Source organism: Equus asinus, chromosome 25 (genome assembly GCF_041296235.1).
Source record: "Equus asinus isolate D_3611 breed Donkey chromosome 25, EquAss-T2T_v2, whole genome shotgun sequence".
NCBI classification, from domain to species: Eukaryota; Metazoa; Chordata; class Mammalia; order Perissodactyla; family Equidae; genus Equus; species Equus asinus.
Window position 1 is genome coordinate 37008973 of NC_091814.1, and position 17378 is coordinate 37026350.

At 36.1% G+C, this 17378-nt stretch overlaps 1 protein-coding gene across 6 annotated transcripts in view; it reads right to left on the bottom strand.

The window, feature by feature from the left end:
* The window catches only part of PLA2G4A (phospholipase A2 group IVA), a 149297-nt gene that overhangs the window by 31659 nt on the left and 100260 nt on the right, over nt 1–17378 (bottom strand). For all 6 annotated transcript variants that reach the window (XM_014865783.3, XM_070497087.1, XM_014865785.3 and 3 more), the window contains 5 exons: nt 15867–16003; nt 8453–8675; nt 7583–7697; nt 1328–1465; nt 1150–1242 (listed from right to left, as the gene is read on the bottom strand). In XM_014865783.3, coding sequence (XP_014721269.1) covers nt 1150–1242; nt 1328–1465; nt 7583–7697; nt 8453–8675; nt 15867–16003 — 706 coding nt within the window. The remainder of the gene's footprint in view (nt 1–1149; nt 1243–1327; nt 1466–7582; nt 7698–8452; nt 8676–15866; nt 16004–17378) is intronic.

Consider the following 17378-nt stretch of genomic DNA (forward strand, 5'->3'; position numbering starts at 1 on the left):
ATAAATAAAATCAGTTCTTGCAAAAGGAGTGGTAACACTACTTTTAAGCCAACTTCTAGTGTATTCATTAATGTTTCAATTGTATTCTTTCGTGCATATCAAGCTTAACTAAATCAACCGCCATTTTCTGGAATAATTAAAGGCAGCTTGTCAAAAAAAATTCCATAGTAACTTTTTTTACATGCAAGTAATCTTCAAATGAATTGATTGTTGAAAAAGGCATTTATGATATTTAGTCAGCTCTGTCCTCAAATAGATATGTGATAGCTCACAGACAGAGAAGAGGTAGTAGGCAGTTAGCATACTGCTAATCTACATGACCTTCCTCCCCAGCTCCTGCTGGGCTGGCCCTAAATACAGATTTAACATTCTACTGTTCCTTCCTGCTATGAGTCAAAATAGCCATCATGAAATTTAGTGTTGATTACAATACAGAGGGCAAGGTGTTTGGGAGATACTGAATGTACGTTTTGTTTGCTTTAAGTTTAAAGTCAAAATTTTCCTCCAAGAAAACCTATGTTCCTGTGGCTTTCTTCTTACAATGAATGAAAATCACTCGGCCTCAGTTGAGTCTACTTTTTCAAGTTTTGTAAATATTATTTTTAATTTATTATGGACTAATGAATTAGATTTAAAGAAAATCATTACTGTTAGTTTACCACAGTTCGAAATATTTTTCCTTCTTTTTGCTATGAATTAGCTATCAGAAGCTAACAGACTTCTAGTGAGTTAGTATTTAAGGGATAAATAAGCTGATAAGTATGAATTTACCTTTGTGTCATACTGTGTTTAACGGTTGATGAATCTAATCTTTAAAAAGCTACCATTATTTGATAAAAAAGTATTCTCAAACACACGTAGTATGTTTAGATGTATAATGACTAAAAAGCAGTGGAGATGCCCTAGTAAAAATTCTTCTTAAGAATCAATGGTTTTTATGAATTTCCAAACATCATTGTCAGAATAATACTTAAGAAGGAATATACATATGATTTCTAGGAAATATTTAGCTTGATTTTCAACCAAATTATTGATAAGTTTAAAACAACTACAATCTTTATGATGATTTAATTTTCTGTGTATACAGACATTAATGAAATGTATCAATGTGGCATAATTATTCTTAATGTAAGCCTGTTTTTACAATACCTAATTCTTCCTCCATTGTGGAACCTTTATTTTGTGAGCCAGAAACTCCCAAGACTCTGTTGAACAATATAGAAAAGGCACTGCCCCAGACACCTAAAGTAAAGCAAAAAAGAGAAAATAACTTAGAATGTACCTAGATGTAAAACGGTCAAACTAGTGGTAGATTGTGATCACTTACCCATTAAGAAATGCAAAGGGTTTTCTTCATATTTCTTCACAACTGTTCCCATAAAAAATTTGCTTCCAAATAAGTCTGGAGCCATAAAAGTCCCATATTTAGCCATGCCAATCTCATACGGACTAAATTCAACCCAATCTGAAAGCATTTGAAAAAAACGCAATCCATTAATAGGAAAATACTACAAAGACGTGCACAGCTAAAGATCACATCAGCAACGCCATGATTGTTCTCATTCATTTATTTAAAATATTTTTTAAAAATTAACCAAATGCCTATTATGTATATGGTATTGTATAGAAGTTGGGGGGGAAATGCTAATAAATGAATAAGATGAGAAGACAAAATGATCCCTTCTAATTTGCACAGATTGAATACGCTTTTGCATTTAAAAACTCAAGACATCTATTATAAAGTCCATTTTAATTCTAAAGAATGGAAAATTGAAAACTACTTACTCAGATGTGAAATTCATGAAGGAGATAGAAGGAATTAAATTCTTTCTGATAATGCAAGCAGACTATGAAAATGGAAGAAAGCGTTTTGTAACATTTGTCTTTTCTTCATCTTTCCTTAATTTTGCTTATTAACCATTATCCTAACTCACAAGATTACAATGCAAAATTTTTATGCTAAATGTCTTAAGAAATATATGGTAATAGGGTAGATAGAATAAACTTTCTAAGAGCAGAGGCTCTGGAGCCAGAGCACTGGGTTCAAATCCCATTCTGCTGCTTACTAACTATACAACCTTGGATAGGTGACTTGTGCTCTTGGTGTTTTAGTTCCCTAATCTGTAAACTGTGAATAAAATCAGTGGATAGTTTGTAGAACCGTTGTGAAGATCTGATGAGTTATGAAACGCAAGGAGCTTAGAAGAGGGCTTTGCACATTTTAATTGCTCAACAAATGGTAGCCACTACTATATTTCATGTATTCCTATGGTTATAACTACATCTAACAATTTGAATTTGAATGTATCCGAAAAGAATTCCTGGTTTCTGACTCCCATTTCCTACACTTGCCACTCTCTCAGCCTTTCTCTTCTTGGTAAAGAGTAACTACTTTTTACAGATTCATGCCACTATGCATACGTTAGGATTGCTCTTGATGGTTCCCTTTCCTTTATATCTCACATACAAAAAATCAAGTTCTGTAGGCTCCATCATCAGATATGGCCAGAAACTGGCTACTTATCCATTTGTCCACCATGCCCATACTGGTACAAGCTGACATACTCTCTCAGCCTTGTATCTCCACAATAGTCTTCTAAAACATACCTTCTCTATTCCCCTACTATCTTTCTGATACCCTGTAGCCAGAATGGATTTTTAAAAATATAAATCACAGTGCACTAATGCCAGCTGAAAGCTTTCCAATGGCTTACCATTAGACTGAAAATAAAAACATGGCCAACAAGGCTTCATGATGGTCTTGTTCATGCTGTCTGTCTGACCACATGATTTAACCAATCTCCTACCATGTTTTGTCTTGCTTATTCCACTTCAGCCACACAAGCCTTCTTAATATTCCTCAAAGAGGGCAATCTCATTGCCACCTCAGCACCTTTTTGCTTGCTATTCCCTTCTGCAATTATAAGGCTCGCTCCTTCTTAACCTGTAGCTCAAGGTCTTTGTTAACCATCCTCTATAAATTTCCACCTCCATCCACCCCTGCCTTACTCATAACCCTCTGTCCTTTTTTTTTTTTCCACTTCTTCCTTTTCTCCTTTTCTGAAATTATAACATGTGCATAACCCCTTACCCAACAAATCCAAAATCCAAATAACTCCAAAATCCACAAGGATTTTTTGCTCTTCATTTGGTGGTAAAACCTGACCTGAACTCATTTAGCAGAAAAACCAATCTTGAAGTGCTGTGAGGCTTAATCTTTATTTATCTCACTCAATGAGAACATCGATACATTCTATTGGAGAAATCATAAGAACCCAGTGGGGCATTATGTAACATACAGTGTTACTATTTTTTTAACTTTAAAATCGAAAATATTCTGAATTCCAAAACATCTGCTCCTAAAGTTTTGGGAAAGGAATTGTGAATATATATTTGTTTACTCAGTGGTAGATCAGAACATTCTACTTTTGTGAAGGAAGTTATGAAACTACAATTGTGACGAGAACACATTATAATTCATTTCAAGTCAAGCCAAATGGCACATATAGTCTTCATCAGAAAGAGGCATGTTTTATAATGATTTACATGGAGTTAGTGAGACATGACTAGCAATGAATCAGACGTTGTTAGGGAAATTTCTATATCACACAAGTAATTTCCTATCTCTGAATTTCACACACCCATCTTGGGTAATGAAGCATAATTTCCTGGTTCCTACTTCTCTAGTAATCTCTTCCTTATTGATGTGGTGGCTCATGCACACAGTAATACAGACATTCTCAAGAGGCAAGATTTGCTCTCCAATCCTTACTGAAGAACTCACTATAGTAGCATTTGACTATTATTCCTTTGCTGCCGACTTGTGCACTTCAAATTTGAACCTCTCTGCTGCACCTCTATCTACTCATTCCCAATTTCCTGCTGCACATTTACATTTGGATATACTGCCATCACATCCCACTATACTTGCCTGGAAAGGAACTCATAACCTTTCCTCTCAGTCTAGCTTACCTGTTTCTGTAAATGCTGTCACAGGCCAGAAAAAACTTTTTTTTAACTGAAACCACTCTTTTACCCAATCCATCCATCACCACATCTCACCAGTAACATTTAGGCTTTTCTCATCCATCTTCTCTCTTTCCTTATCAGTATCTCCCTAGTTCCAGGACCTTTTTACAAAATATGACGGTTTCCAGCTGCCTTCCTTCCCAATCTACCCATATGAATCACCAAAATGCTTTTTCCAAGGACACTACTTAAATAATTCATTGCCCTACCCAAAAGCATTAAATATTTCCCATTATGATCGTAATGGAATGAAAACATTTCTGTCTGGAATGCAAATCTTTCTATAACTTGGCACTAATGGTTTTACCAAATATACCACCTACTCTTCACCAGTCCTTATCAAAGCTAGTTTCTTTGTACTGCTCCTCAAAACACACTTTTGGCTTCCCTTCTGAGCATTTTCTCATCCTGTTTCACACAAAGATGACCTTTCACCTCCACTTGATAGATCGTTCCAAGTTCAACTCAAATCTGAGTTCCATCACCTTCATGACGTCTCTGATGACAATATACTAAATCTCTATGATACCTTGCACTTATGCCAGTCCTACACATTTTAGTAGATAATAATATTCTATGTGTATGGCTAATTGATTTTTCATGTTTTATTTTTGTCTTGTTAATGGGATTGTAACTTTCTTGAGGAAGAATTCTATATTTTTTATTCCTATAGTGTCTGTCAAAGAACTTAACGTGCTATAGACTCCATAAGCTATGCTCAGAAAATGCAATTTACTGACCAATGAAAATTTTAAAATGAAAGTTACAAATCCTCTCAGCAACACAGCGAAGTGGAGGAGTCAAAAATACTTAGGAGTTTAAACAACTAACGTTTATTTTTTCTAAACCTTCAAAAGGGGAAAATGTTTAAAACTATTCTAAGAGAGAAGAAAAACATTCTCTGATATTGTTGAAGTAAAGTTGATAAAACTTCTATAAGCTAAGATAATTTGGTTGACTTTTTAAAATATAATTTAGATAATATTTCAACTTTTTTCCCCTGGGTATCCATTTTTAATCTAAGCAAATTTTAAAGGCATAAAATAGAGACATGTCTCCATTCTTTTTTTTTTTTCTCAATATCTCAAGCTACTTGAACCCTGTAACATGCAGCTTTGAATTTCTTATCTGGATACAAGATCCACATAACTAACGTTTGATGGCTTTGTACAACACTGTTGGAAGAAACAGCTTGAAACTCCTTATCATAGAAATTTAACAATGAAGGTTAATGGTGCATCTCTCATCTCAGTAACAACATTGCAGTTAGGCAGATGGCCCAAATCGTACATATGCAGGTAGAAAGACTCCTAACTGAACATAAAACAGATTTTTCTCACTTGAGATGAATCCAAAATATTCACTCACTGGAATACTATTTATTCTTTAATTATTTTAGTCAGATTTTCTCTTGAGAATGGCTACTGACCAATAGTTCAGAATAAAAAGAGGCGACTGTGAAAATGCCAGAAAAGTTGTAATGATGGTAATAAAACTATTATACTTTTGTCTCTTGATCATCTTCAGCCTTAAGCAAATCTCAGGTGATTGTCTTGATAGCTCTGTAAGATAAGCTTGATGTTTATTAACATCCTTTTTTTTTTAATAATGAGGAAAATAAGAATCAGAGAGATTAAATGACCTGCCCAAGCTATTTCAGCTTAGAAGTAAGACAAGGCTTTCAAATTAGTCTAGCGCTTGTTTGACCATATCATGATGCTTCTGGGGTAAAAGCCGGCTTATTTTGCTATGCACAGATTGCTAGTGCTATTTATCAAATCATTTCCAAACATTTCAAGACCTCACAAGACCAGAGCAATGGGAAAGCAAAAACAAAACAAAAACAAAAAAGAAGACATTTCATCATAGCACTAACTTTTCTTCTATAATAAAATCTCAACTCTCCCTATGATCTCCATTACCGCCAAAGTATGGCTCCTTGTTGCTGCTGGGAAGACCATGCTTATCTTATCCCACTGTGTGCCTTGTTCCCCCAACCAATAATTAAATTTGCCTTTCATATACAAATCCTTTAAGATTTACCTTTATACATACACATATACAAATTTACCTTTAAGATCCAGACCTCTGACTTTCTTACGCAGCTTTCATAGAACACTCTAAATTATTAAGATTTACTGAAACTTAATTTGGGCCTGCCACTCTTTTAAGTATTTTACATACTTTATCTTATTTATTTAGTAAAATACTATGAGGAGAGTTTCAGTCTCATTTAACAGATGAGGAAACTGAGAGAAAAGATGTCATGTAATTCGGTCTAGGGAACAGTGCCTAGTAGCATTCTGTTCCTTTTTGTGCCTTAACTTCTTTAGTAATTATTGTAAATTTCCCAAACAGATTATAAGGCCTTAAAGGACAGGGGCAGTATGCCGTGGTGGGGGAGGGGGGTTCACACTTAGCATCTGGCATACTACATTCTACATGGTTAGTAATCAGAGAAGGCAATAATTTTATATAAAGTACAAAGGATTTTCAAGACCAATTCTCAGTTCTGCTACTTACTTTCTATGTGGCAATGTGCAAATCACTTAATCTTTCTGAGGTTTTGTTTTTTCTTTTTGGAAGCAGAGCTAAAAATACCTCCCTCCCTGGGTTGTAGTAAAAATTGAATAAGATAATAAACAAGTGACTTCGGAACCATAAGCATGATAAACATTTTAGTCAATGTAATTGATTAAACACTTGTTGAATGAATGAATTCCAGGTGCACCACTTTTTATAAACGATTCAAAATTCCTACCTGAGAGTAGTCAGTTGAGGAAAAAAGTGAGCCTTGGTAAGATTGCAAAAGGATTCTGGATATAAATCTGTTAATTACATGCCATTCACAATGATTTTTTAAGCTTATGATGTGACTGACGTCACTGAGATACTTTCCCTAAAAATACAATGAACTCTACCAGACACAGTCAGAAATGCTACCACACTGCAGATTAGGGTTGGCAGAGGCCCCCAGAAGTATGATGTCACATACTTTAGAGCACCTAAGGAGGGGTGAAGCTACAGAAGAAACAAGTGTTGACGTCTGAGATTTAACAAAACGAAGCATTTAGCTCACCAGCTGCCACAAGTACAGACTAGTAACTTTTAGGTGCTGAATTATAAAAATCAGAACAGTGCTTTGAATGATAAACATATGTCATATTACCCAATTCAATGAAAATATAAGCAGCAAGCAAAAGTATATGCACCGCCTAAAAGCACTACACACACAATTTTTGTTAAAAGTCTTTGAGAAATGGGTAATTAAAAGTGAGTTATTGATTATATTCATGATTTATTTTTTATAGTTTATTTTTGATTTCATTAATTTAAATGAGGATATAGTAGTAACTAGCTTCATGGAACATTCTCTACAACCAGAACATCATCTAGGTTAATATTTTCTTACATTTTCAAATATTTTTATGTTACAGAAAATATAGTACTAAAATCAGCAACTGAAATTGCTTATGACTTTCCTCTAAAGATAATCATTAGAAACCACAGTCTAAAGTTTCCAGGAAATGTTCTGAAAGAGGAAATTACAAACCTGCAAACATCAGCTCTGAAACATCGGGTTTCACATGGAGACAGGTGAAAAGAGGTAACGGGCACTGTGCAGTATTGACCTTTTCCTTCAAACTACTCAAGGTAGTGTTCATTCTCTGTCCACAGAAGAAAGAAAGAAAGAAAGAAATGGTTTTAAATATACAAACAGATACAGATAGAACACTATTTAAAAGAGTACTTCCAATCAAGACACTTAAAATTTTTATAATAAAAAGAAGCCATTAGAAATCTCTGGGTCTTGAATAAACAAGAAAAAGTCAGCTTTATGGAAGTAATTATCTTCATTCTAAAAACAACCATCACGCTAGGGACTATGTCTACAACTGAACCGGAGAACGATTTGGCAACTGTGGCGCCCAGAAAGAATTTAGCCCGCGGATTCCCTGGCACAGACTCTATCTCCCCCGCTTTATCTCAGATGAAATGTCACAATGTGGTCATATGTCAAAAGGATTTGTTCCATGTGATTCACTCCCTTGTCTGACTCTCTCCAGGCAACCCTTATTCTTCCTCTACTCTTCAAATACTACTTACCTTCACCTCCTTATCGAAAAAGATTACCATTAGGGGAGAATGAGTGGTTAAGGGTTAAAATGTGTATTTTTCCAAAGAGGAATGGAAAAGTCCTACCCTACACATCAAAATTGATAGACAGAATGAATTAATAAGCACTAGTTTGAAACGTAGAAGAGTTATGCCTGGCAGGGTGTATGTGCTCAGTGCCATTGTTGATAGGGTAAGTTGAGCCAAGTGACTTTTACAAAATGTATCATATTTTGTTTCATCTAAACTATTATGATATACACGATCTCCTTGTATTAAAAGGATTGTAGATCAAGCCATAGCTTACATTGTGAATTAGTGTTTCTCCTATTAACATCCCAAAGATATCAGTAAAGGTGACAGGTTGTCCAGAGCTTTTCTTCTTCCACAAAGACTCAACATATCTCTTAATTTTCTGTGGCGTGAGAAGTAAAAGGGGGTTGTAGCTAACATTTTTCATTAGCTCTTTATTAATCTCCTCTGGCCCTTTCTCTGGAAAATCAGGGTGAGAATACAAAGTTGACATGTACCTGTAAAGAAAACAAAAGATAATCAGTCAAAATAAAGGGCCTTACATAGAAGTCTCCAAAGAAAGCAGGCACTCTCTGTGATAAGAAATGGTTGGTTCACTTGATTTTCTGATTAAAGATATTAATCCAATTAAGGAAAGAATGCATCAGTCAGAAAGGAGCTGGTCTACAATGGAAGCAAAGTAAAGGAGAAGGCTCAGAGGAAACACTGGACTTCTCAGGCACAGTCAAGAGGAGAGGAAGCCCTACCGGGCCTGCTGTCCACTGTCCAGTCTCTGGGAAGGGGAATCCCTATCAGACTATTAGAGACTGATAACTCACACATTTGAGTCATGTAAATAAATTGACTTGTCTGGATACAATACCAGCCAAGCAATCTGGTAATCTGACTTTTTAGGATGATTATCCACAGGTAGAAAAGGAGTTGTCTGAACTCCTGTGAGTACCTAATTCTCCTGACAAAGGTGTTTTTTTTTTTTTTTAAATTGTCCCTTGGCCAATTAGACAAAATCCCAGGCCTTACCAATTGTAGGTCTCAGAAATTCTGAGCATACAAATCTGATGGTGAAATCCTGGAGAGGAGTAGATTTTTAAGATAAATACTTTCTTGTGAAGATTCTTGGCCACTAGCCATTTGGCCACTTCTAGTAATGCTGGAAATAACCACGTGTGTTGGTATTTAACATTTAGACAATAAATGTTCAGTTACCACCCTCCTTCCTGTGAACCAATATATCTAGTATTGTAGCTCTCATACTGAATATTAATTATTAGTTTACTTCTCTGTCTCCCTTCATAAGCTGTGATTTCCTGCAGGGAAAACTTTGCTTATCATCTTTAGCTTCAATGACTAGCAAATGCCTGGTATATGGCAAGAACAGTTTTTTGGACTCAGAAAACAAAATAATGAAAGAAAGAAATATTGCACCACTTAATACAACCAAAGAAAAATACCACATATTTTAATCTCCTGTTTCCTTGACATTCAAACTAAAATGCCTATCATTAATGATTTATCTTCCCTTCAGGGAGGAGAGAAAGCTAACTCTTGTTGGGTCCCTGCTATGTTCTAGGTCTGCGCTGGTTAATTGCTCATAAACTATTATCTTGAAGACTTGTAACAACTTTCAATTCTTTTTTTTAAAGATGAGAAAAGAGAGGATCAATTAATTTAAATACATGTTCACAGTACCCCAAGTAATAACAGAAGAACTACAATTTAAAATTTGTCCTCTCCCCTGCTGGGCTTTATTTTAAAAAACATTTTAAATAAGATTTCCGTTCTTAGAGACCAAACTATTCCCACTTCACAGGAAATTAGAATTTCTTGTTGGATTCAGAGTTCTTTGAAGACAAATTGAAAATAATTGTAAGTTAACAAATGGGGGGAATAACAGACCTAAAATGGAATGCACACTCTGTCAAAAAAATGAGAAATTCTGAAGACATCTTTATTACACAAATTGAATTCCTAACATTTCCCACAAACATGTGATAAAGATAAATCAAATAGGCTTCCTCTGAACTCGGGCCTGGTAGAATCACTACATATCTCTAAAAAATACAGCTTAGGGGGGCCGGCCCGGTGGCGCAGCGGTTAAGTTCGCACGTTCCGCTTCTCGGCGGCCCGGGGTTCGCTGGTTCGGATCCCGGGTGCGGACATGGCACTGCTTGGCAGCCATGCTGTGGTAGGCGTCCCACGTATAAACTAGAGGAAGATGGGCACGGATGTTAGCTCAGAGCCAGGCTTCCTCAGCAAAAAGAGGAGGACTGGCAGTAGTTAGCTGAGGGCTAATCTTCCTCCAAAAAAAAAAAAAAAAAAAAATACAGCTTAGGTTGGTTGAGAGATGCGGAGTTCATCCATTCCCGCAGTTATTCTGAAGTCAACCACATGTTTCATCCGGAGCAACAAAGATCTGATTTCCTGGACCTTACTGTACTTTTCAATAAATGCACACATTTCTGTAATGATATTGGTTTATCTTTAAGGACATAAGAAAAATAGGAAAATAAAACACCATTTTGAGCTCCTCAGTGGTTAGTTCTGGACCTGTTCAGGATACTCTTCATTCTTTATGAGCACACTAAGTTCTTTCCTGGTCTTATTACCAAGAATAATTTCTACCCCCACAGACCATTGACTTGCCCTTAATTTATTAAAAATGTATATTATGTAACTGCACATAGTTTGAATTTTGCGTTAAATTCTAGAAATCTTAAACTCAAGCCTGTGTCTCATACCTTTCAAAGCTATCGGTTATAGCATGAATTTTTAATCTAATTTCTAGTTATATATTTTTCACTTCTATCTTTATTATAAACAAACCAGTTTTACTTTATAATAGGATATATTAAATCCTTTCCTTAATGAAGCTGGGTAAAAATAAGGAAAAGAACCAAACACTTAAATGTCAGTAGAAATCAATTTAGCCACAGAACGATTTTTTTAAAAAGGTAGGCAAAAAGGAAATGATATGATCATTCTGCTATTGGAAGCTGTCATTTCTAACTGCTTAGCAGAATGGTATAATTACTCAGATCTCCTTTACATTATTTAAGACTTCCCGTCTCCATCTATATTTAGCTGCTCTGTAAAGAATCAATTTATGATTCTAACAAGTACCTCCACCCCATGGATTGCCTCCAGCAAGATCTGAAGCTCTTCTCTTCTCTTCCCCTCCTCTCAATTTTAGCCATTCGACCTAGATTAAGAAAATCCTTCCTCTGGGGTTGGGGAATTGGTCAAAAGCTAGGAATCTGTGCCACAGTTTCAGAGGTAGATGTTTTTAAGAGGTCAAAATGTATACGGATGTCAGCCCGATTCTCACTTTTTGTTTCACGTAGAATGTAACCTATTGCAATCCATTTCTGCTTTCCAAAGGTTGAAGTAAACTCACTCACTCAGGGAGTCTCCCTCTCTCCTTTCTCTTTCTTCCCCTATCATGAAGCAGTTGGCTTGAGGATACCAACCCTAGAGACAGAAAGACCTAGAATACCTAAACCATTGGCATTGGGCTAATGTTCTCTGCTTGTCCAGCATTTATGAACCTAGATTCCTTATAACTGACAAATGTGAGTTGGACAGATTTTTCATGCTGTCATCGTGGTGACATCCAAGACTTAAGTTTTGGCTTTGGTGATAGCTAAAGATGGAGTAGTAGACAATGACCAGTTTTCCTTAAATAGCTTTCTTGGTTTCCTTGGTTGCACCAAGGCAGGATCCAGCTATTACTGCCTTCTGTGGACATACTACCATCTAAAGCACACAAACATCACCCCAATTTGCAACTCTAGAGTTACATCTTAATTTTCATTTCTTTACCAATAAATCACTTCCAATTATACCAATCAAGTTTCAAAAACTAAGTGTCTTAGACATAGGAGGGCCTCTAGAAATAAATGGTTAATGAATGAAAGGGTCTTCAATTTATTTCTCTATAAATCTGAAAATATTTGCCTCTACTTTTTCTACATATTTTTTATGAAGGGGTACCTCATTCTCTCCATCTGAATGCATTTTAGGCTAAGTGTGAAATTTTAAAAGCTAAATCATGCCAGAGAACAAGGAATTCTCAGTTTAGTCTCTGCCTCCAAGTGACAGTCAATGTTGTAAAGTATCATTACCTGGCCCCCAGTATCTTCAGAGGTAAACATCTAGAATTTCTGTGCTTAAAAAAAGTGCCAAAAATGATTCTTATATGCAACTAAAATTTGGAATGATTTGAGAAGACTCATATTTGTGAAGCAAATATCCTAAAACCCTAAAGAAATCCCCCAAAATACAGTTACTTATGCAAGTCTTCATTTAGCCATTAAACATACGATAAGAGGGAGAGATTCGTCAGTGAACAAGACAAGCGTAGTCCCCACCTCAAACGACATATTTTCTCTAAGAAACATCTTGATCTTCTAGCCTGTCACCTCTTATGCAACAACTTCTGTCAAAATTGTTTCATTTTTCAATATTCCAGGAATTCTTCAGACTGTTAAACTGAAAGTTCTCATTCTTGAATTCCATTTCAGTCAGTTTAATGAATTAGGCCCCATTGTCTGTAGATACAGAGCTGCTCTCATTTCTCTTTTGCTGGTAATGTCAGGCAAACACAGCAGTCAATATCCAGTAGCCCCTAATAATACTACAAATGAACAGCTGTACTGAGGAAGAGAGGAGTTCCGAGTAATTAGCAGGATTACTCAGGATTCCTGTCATGATTCTCCTATTTCACTCACGTCAGTTCTCCCAGTTGGTGAATACTTATATTTAATGAATAACAAGTATCATCCAAAAATAATTTCAGAAATAATTACCATAAAAGTAGTAGCAGTTACGAGGGAAGCTTTTGTCCTACATAAAATTCTCTTTTGTGGTCACAGAAAACTTTTTGGGAGGTCCAGGGCTTCTTCAGATATTTCCGTGTTACCTCATTTGTGCCAAGTAATGGTCACGTACCAGTGAAGTATAAAAACTTACATAACACAAGAGTGTAATTTGTTTTTTCAAGTCTTTCCGAATTCCTTTTTTGAACTTTTTCCCTTCTCACCTTTACTTTTCAAGAGAGAACCATTAACATGAATCGTCCTGACCACCTTTTGTTCCATCTCAGGAAGTGTCTTCTCTCCATGGTTAACACCTTCACTTGTCCTGTCTCTGCCTGAACCTTCTATCCACGATCCATCTATTTCTTTATCTACCATCTCTTACTCTAGGTTATTTCCTTCACCTCGGAATTCCACAAAAATGCTTGTCTCTTAAATTCTGAAAACAAAACACGACAAACCCCTCTGCCCTGGGTCCTATATTCCCCTCTTGAAATAATAGACAGATCCTATAGGTTCATTTTCCCACCTTTCTTCCTTTCACCTTCTATTCTCTTCTTATTTGCAATTTCATGATCAAAAGTGCCTCTTATTTGCTTTATCTAGGGATTTTTGGTGAAACCACTAAAGATCTCCAAACTCAGTTAAGCTTCTCACAGATGTTTCACTCCATTAAAATACCCATGACTTCTCCAAGTACTCTCCACCAGCGACCTCTGGAACTCATCTTTTACTTGATTCTCTTCTCTGACGTCTACTTTACATTCTCCGTTAGGGTGTTCTTTCCTTTTTTGGCCCATTAACTTTGGGGATGTCCTAGACTTCCATGAATTACATTATTGGTGGTAATAACTGACGTGGTAGAAGTTGGTGAAATTACCAAGGGAGGATATGTAGACATAATAGAACAAAAGAGGGGTCCTAGAGGAAAGGAGAAAAGCAGTGAGAGCAGTAAAGACAACACGGGAAAGAGAGCAATCAGAGAGGATGAAATAAAAACAAAAAAGGCATGGGAGGGAGGATTTGAAAGAGGGACAAGTCAACGTGTGAAACGTCTCCACTCCAAACCTCAGCCTTCCTGACTCCCCCAAAAAGTCAAAAAGAATAAGAACTCTAAAAGACACCACTATATTGGCAAATTAGATCGTGCGTGGGTGAAAATTGATTGTAAGGATTTTAGGAGTGAGTGGCCTTTAAGGAAATGGAATAAAGAAGAGAAGCCTAATCTTTGAGGAAATTAGACATGGAAGGATAGAGCAGAAGTTTATGTATATATAAATGTGTGGCCTGCAATATTTAAATGATTGGCCCACAACATTTAAAATTCTCTTAATTACATTTTGCAGAACCTGTTTTCAGAACCCTGAGAGGAGAATGTAAGATGTTGCCCCAAATCTATAACCAAAGCAATGACTGCAGCTCTAATTAAGCCCAAACACATACTATCATACCCCCAAATCAGCACTCGTGGCCTGCTCTTTCTTTAGTAGATGAGTTTAAGAAAGTAAGCTTCTTACAATGTAGTGGTCAGTGATGGACCACAGGGATCTAACAAACAGTGACCATAGAGAAAGAAAACCACCCAAAGAATAACAACAAAATGTTTGAGTAGGTGAATCAATCTAAGGGTCTAACTCTTTCCATCACATCACTCCTTAAACAGGCAGGTACCTGCTCTTTCCTTCAAGGGAAAGAATAATGATGGGCTACACCCTTCTTTCATAAGAGATAAATCATTTTGAGGGTACCTACAAAAAAAGTGTTAACCATAGTTCTAGGATTTGTTTTTCAGCTAAAGAATACATTCAAAATATTTAAGAAACTACAGATTCTTTAAATGTGAATCTCTGTGTAGAATAGTTGTCCAAGAGAAGTTGAAAGACTTCTAGAAGGGGGGATCAAAAGCCTGAGTTTATACGCCTGCTCTGCTAGTGATCTTGACAAATCACTTGGTCTGAGTCAAATTTTTTTGGCTGAAAAATTTAAAAACTCATGTCCCTCTCACAGGATAAGAAGGTACAGAAATTTTTAAATGCTAGACACAGATAAGACAATATTATGATAGATGAGCTTTATTGTGACTAAGTGACTAAAGAGCCTTGCAAGTCAAAGTTGGACATTCTGTGATAAAATGGTACTCTCATTTGAGACATCTAAGCAAGGACTAATATTTAATTTTGAATGCTTACGTGAGGTAGGCAAACCAAAAAATATGTAGTAACTTCTTTGAAAATGTTTGATAAATACATTTGTGAAAAGGCAAATCTACGTTGTACAAATATTTTATATACAGATGTTTTAACTCACTATCCAAATTTAGCTGGGCTTACATATATTTAAAGGATTAATTTCATAACAAGTTAGATACAAATCAGTGACATTTATTTCATTTCTGCATTCAAAAGTTGTTTTCCTTCTTCTGTATACTAAAGTATCTTGGATTTCATTTTATTTGCCCCAAAGAAGGAAATGATTACCTAGTAAATCATTCAGACTTAGACACAATCGCTGAAAGATTACAAACCAGCAAATTATAGGAAGATTAAATTAATTATGGGTGGAGTATGTTATTTCACTTCTATGATATTTATATAGAATTATTTCAATTGATCTATTTTTTTTTTTATTTTATGTTTAACTACATTTTAAGTTACAAACAGGCTTAAGGGGGGTAAATTTAGGGTGAGTCCTCATTAGGTAAGAATTTGCCTTAAGAACATTTTTATAAAGTGAATGATTACATCAAGTTGGAACATTTCAGTAATTTGAAGTTAATGTTCAATTTTTTAAATCCCTTTTTCTTTTCTAGTGTTTCAGGTAGATAAATGCTAAGCATTTAGGTCGATAAGACTAGGACTTAAAATGTATACTAACCACGTGGAGCCAGAAAGACCAGCCACATAGGTAGCACAATCCAAGATTCCTGACTCATACAGTGCCTTCATCACCCCGGAGAATCCCACCATGGCTCGGAACCCTCCGCCTGAGCCCAAGATGGCAACCACAGGCACCTGGAATGACAACACACAGAGATCATTTGTAGAGTCAAGTCATAAAACATATTTCCTTTTTAGTTTCAATTTTTATGTTAAATGTTCCACATTTGGAAATAAAGAATTATAAGTTCACGCATACCTTAATAATGTCTCATTTTTAAAAAGGAAAAAATAACGTCTCATATAAGAAAATAAAGGATGAATGCCTATTGGAAAGCAGACATTATTAAAATAACCAACTAACTCAATTTAATAATGATACCAACAAGAATCACCTTCTATATTTACTCGACCCTTTGCAGTTTTTGGCTTGCTTTTGGGTACACTTTTTAAATTTGATCCTCTCAAAAATCCTGTAAGGTGAGCAAAAGGCATTTGATCATTCTGGAGATGGATGTTCTGAAAGGATGAATTTACTTGCATAAGATCTACTAGCTGGTTATCTGTAGTTAAGCAAGCACCTTGCCTTCTTGGTCCAGAATTCTTACTGTTCCTTTATGCTGATTCATTTAAAAATATATTATTCAGGCCAAAAAAAAGATTTAACAAGAACTACTAAATTTATTTATTTACTCTTTAATTCATTCAATAAATCTGATTTGGTCTCTATATTTCAGGCAGCACGGGTGGATCCGGGGGATGCAGTTTATTTAGGTGAGGCAGAAATGTAATAATAATTATGACAGCATTAAAAATAGGGCTAGATGGAATTCGTTGACCTCATTATCTAGCTGGAACTGTTCTTAGCGTTCGGCAGAAATTGTCTCATTTAATCTTCACAAAATCCCTAGGAGATTTCCATTTTACAGGGGATAAAACTAAAGTACTTGGAACCAGGACCTTGAGAACTTATTCAAGATCATGCAACCAACAAGAAGCAGAGTCGGGAGTCAAAACCCCAGGCTCCCGGCTCATGTTAGCATGCTAGTATGCCTCACTAAAAGAAAGTGCTACAGGCTGGGAGTACATGAGGTCCAGAAGGCGTGGTCAGTTCCAATCAGAGGAACCGGAGCAGTGGAGAAAGCTTCACAGACAAAGAAGAAATCTGAGCTTGACTTTAAAGATGTACAGTTACTCATTAGGTAGGGACCAGGGCAGGGAAGGAGGCTCTGTGGAAACGGAAGCAGCATGAACCAATGAAGAGTTTTCACAGGGAAACAGAGAAGCACAGGCTGTCTGTAACAGCACTAAAACACAAGAGCGTTTGTTTGGAGAGGGAGAGATGGTCATTTTCCTTGTGGTCCCAGACCATCACTGCCTAAGAGAGCTGGTTGTTTCTCCAGGCCCCAGGGCAGCAGTTCGCAAAGTGTGCACTGCTTTCCAGGTGTCCACAAGATCGAAATTGTTTCTGTAATAACACTAAGATGTTATTTGCTTTTTATCATTCTCA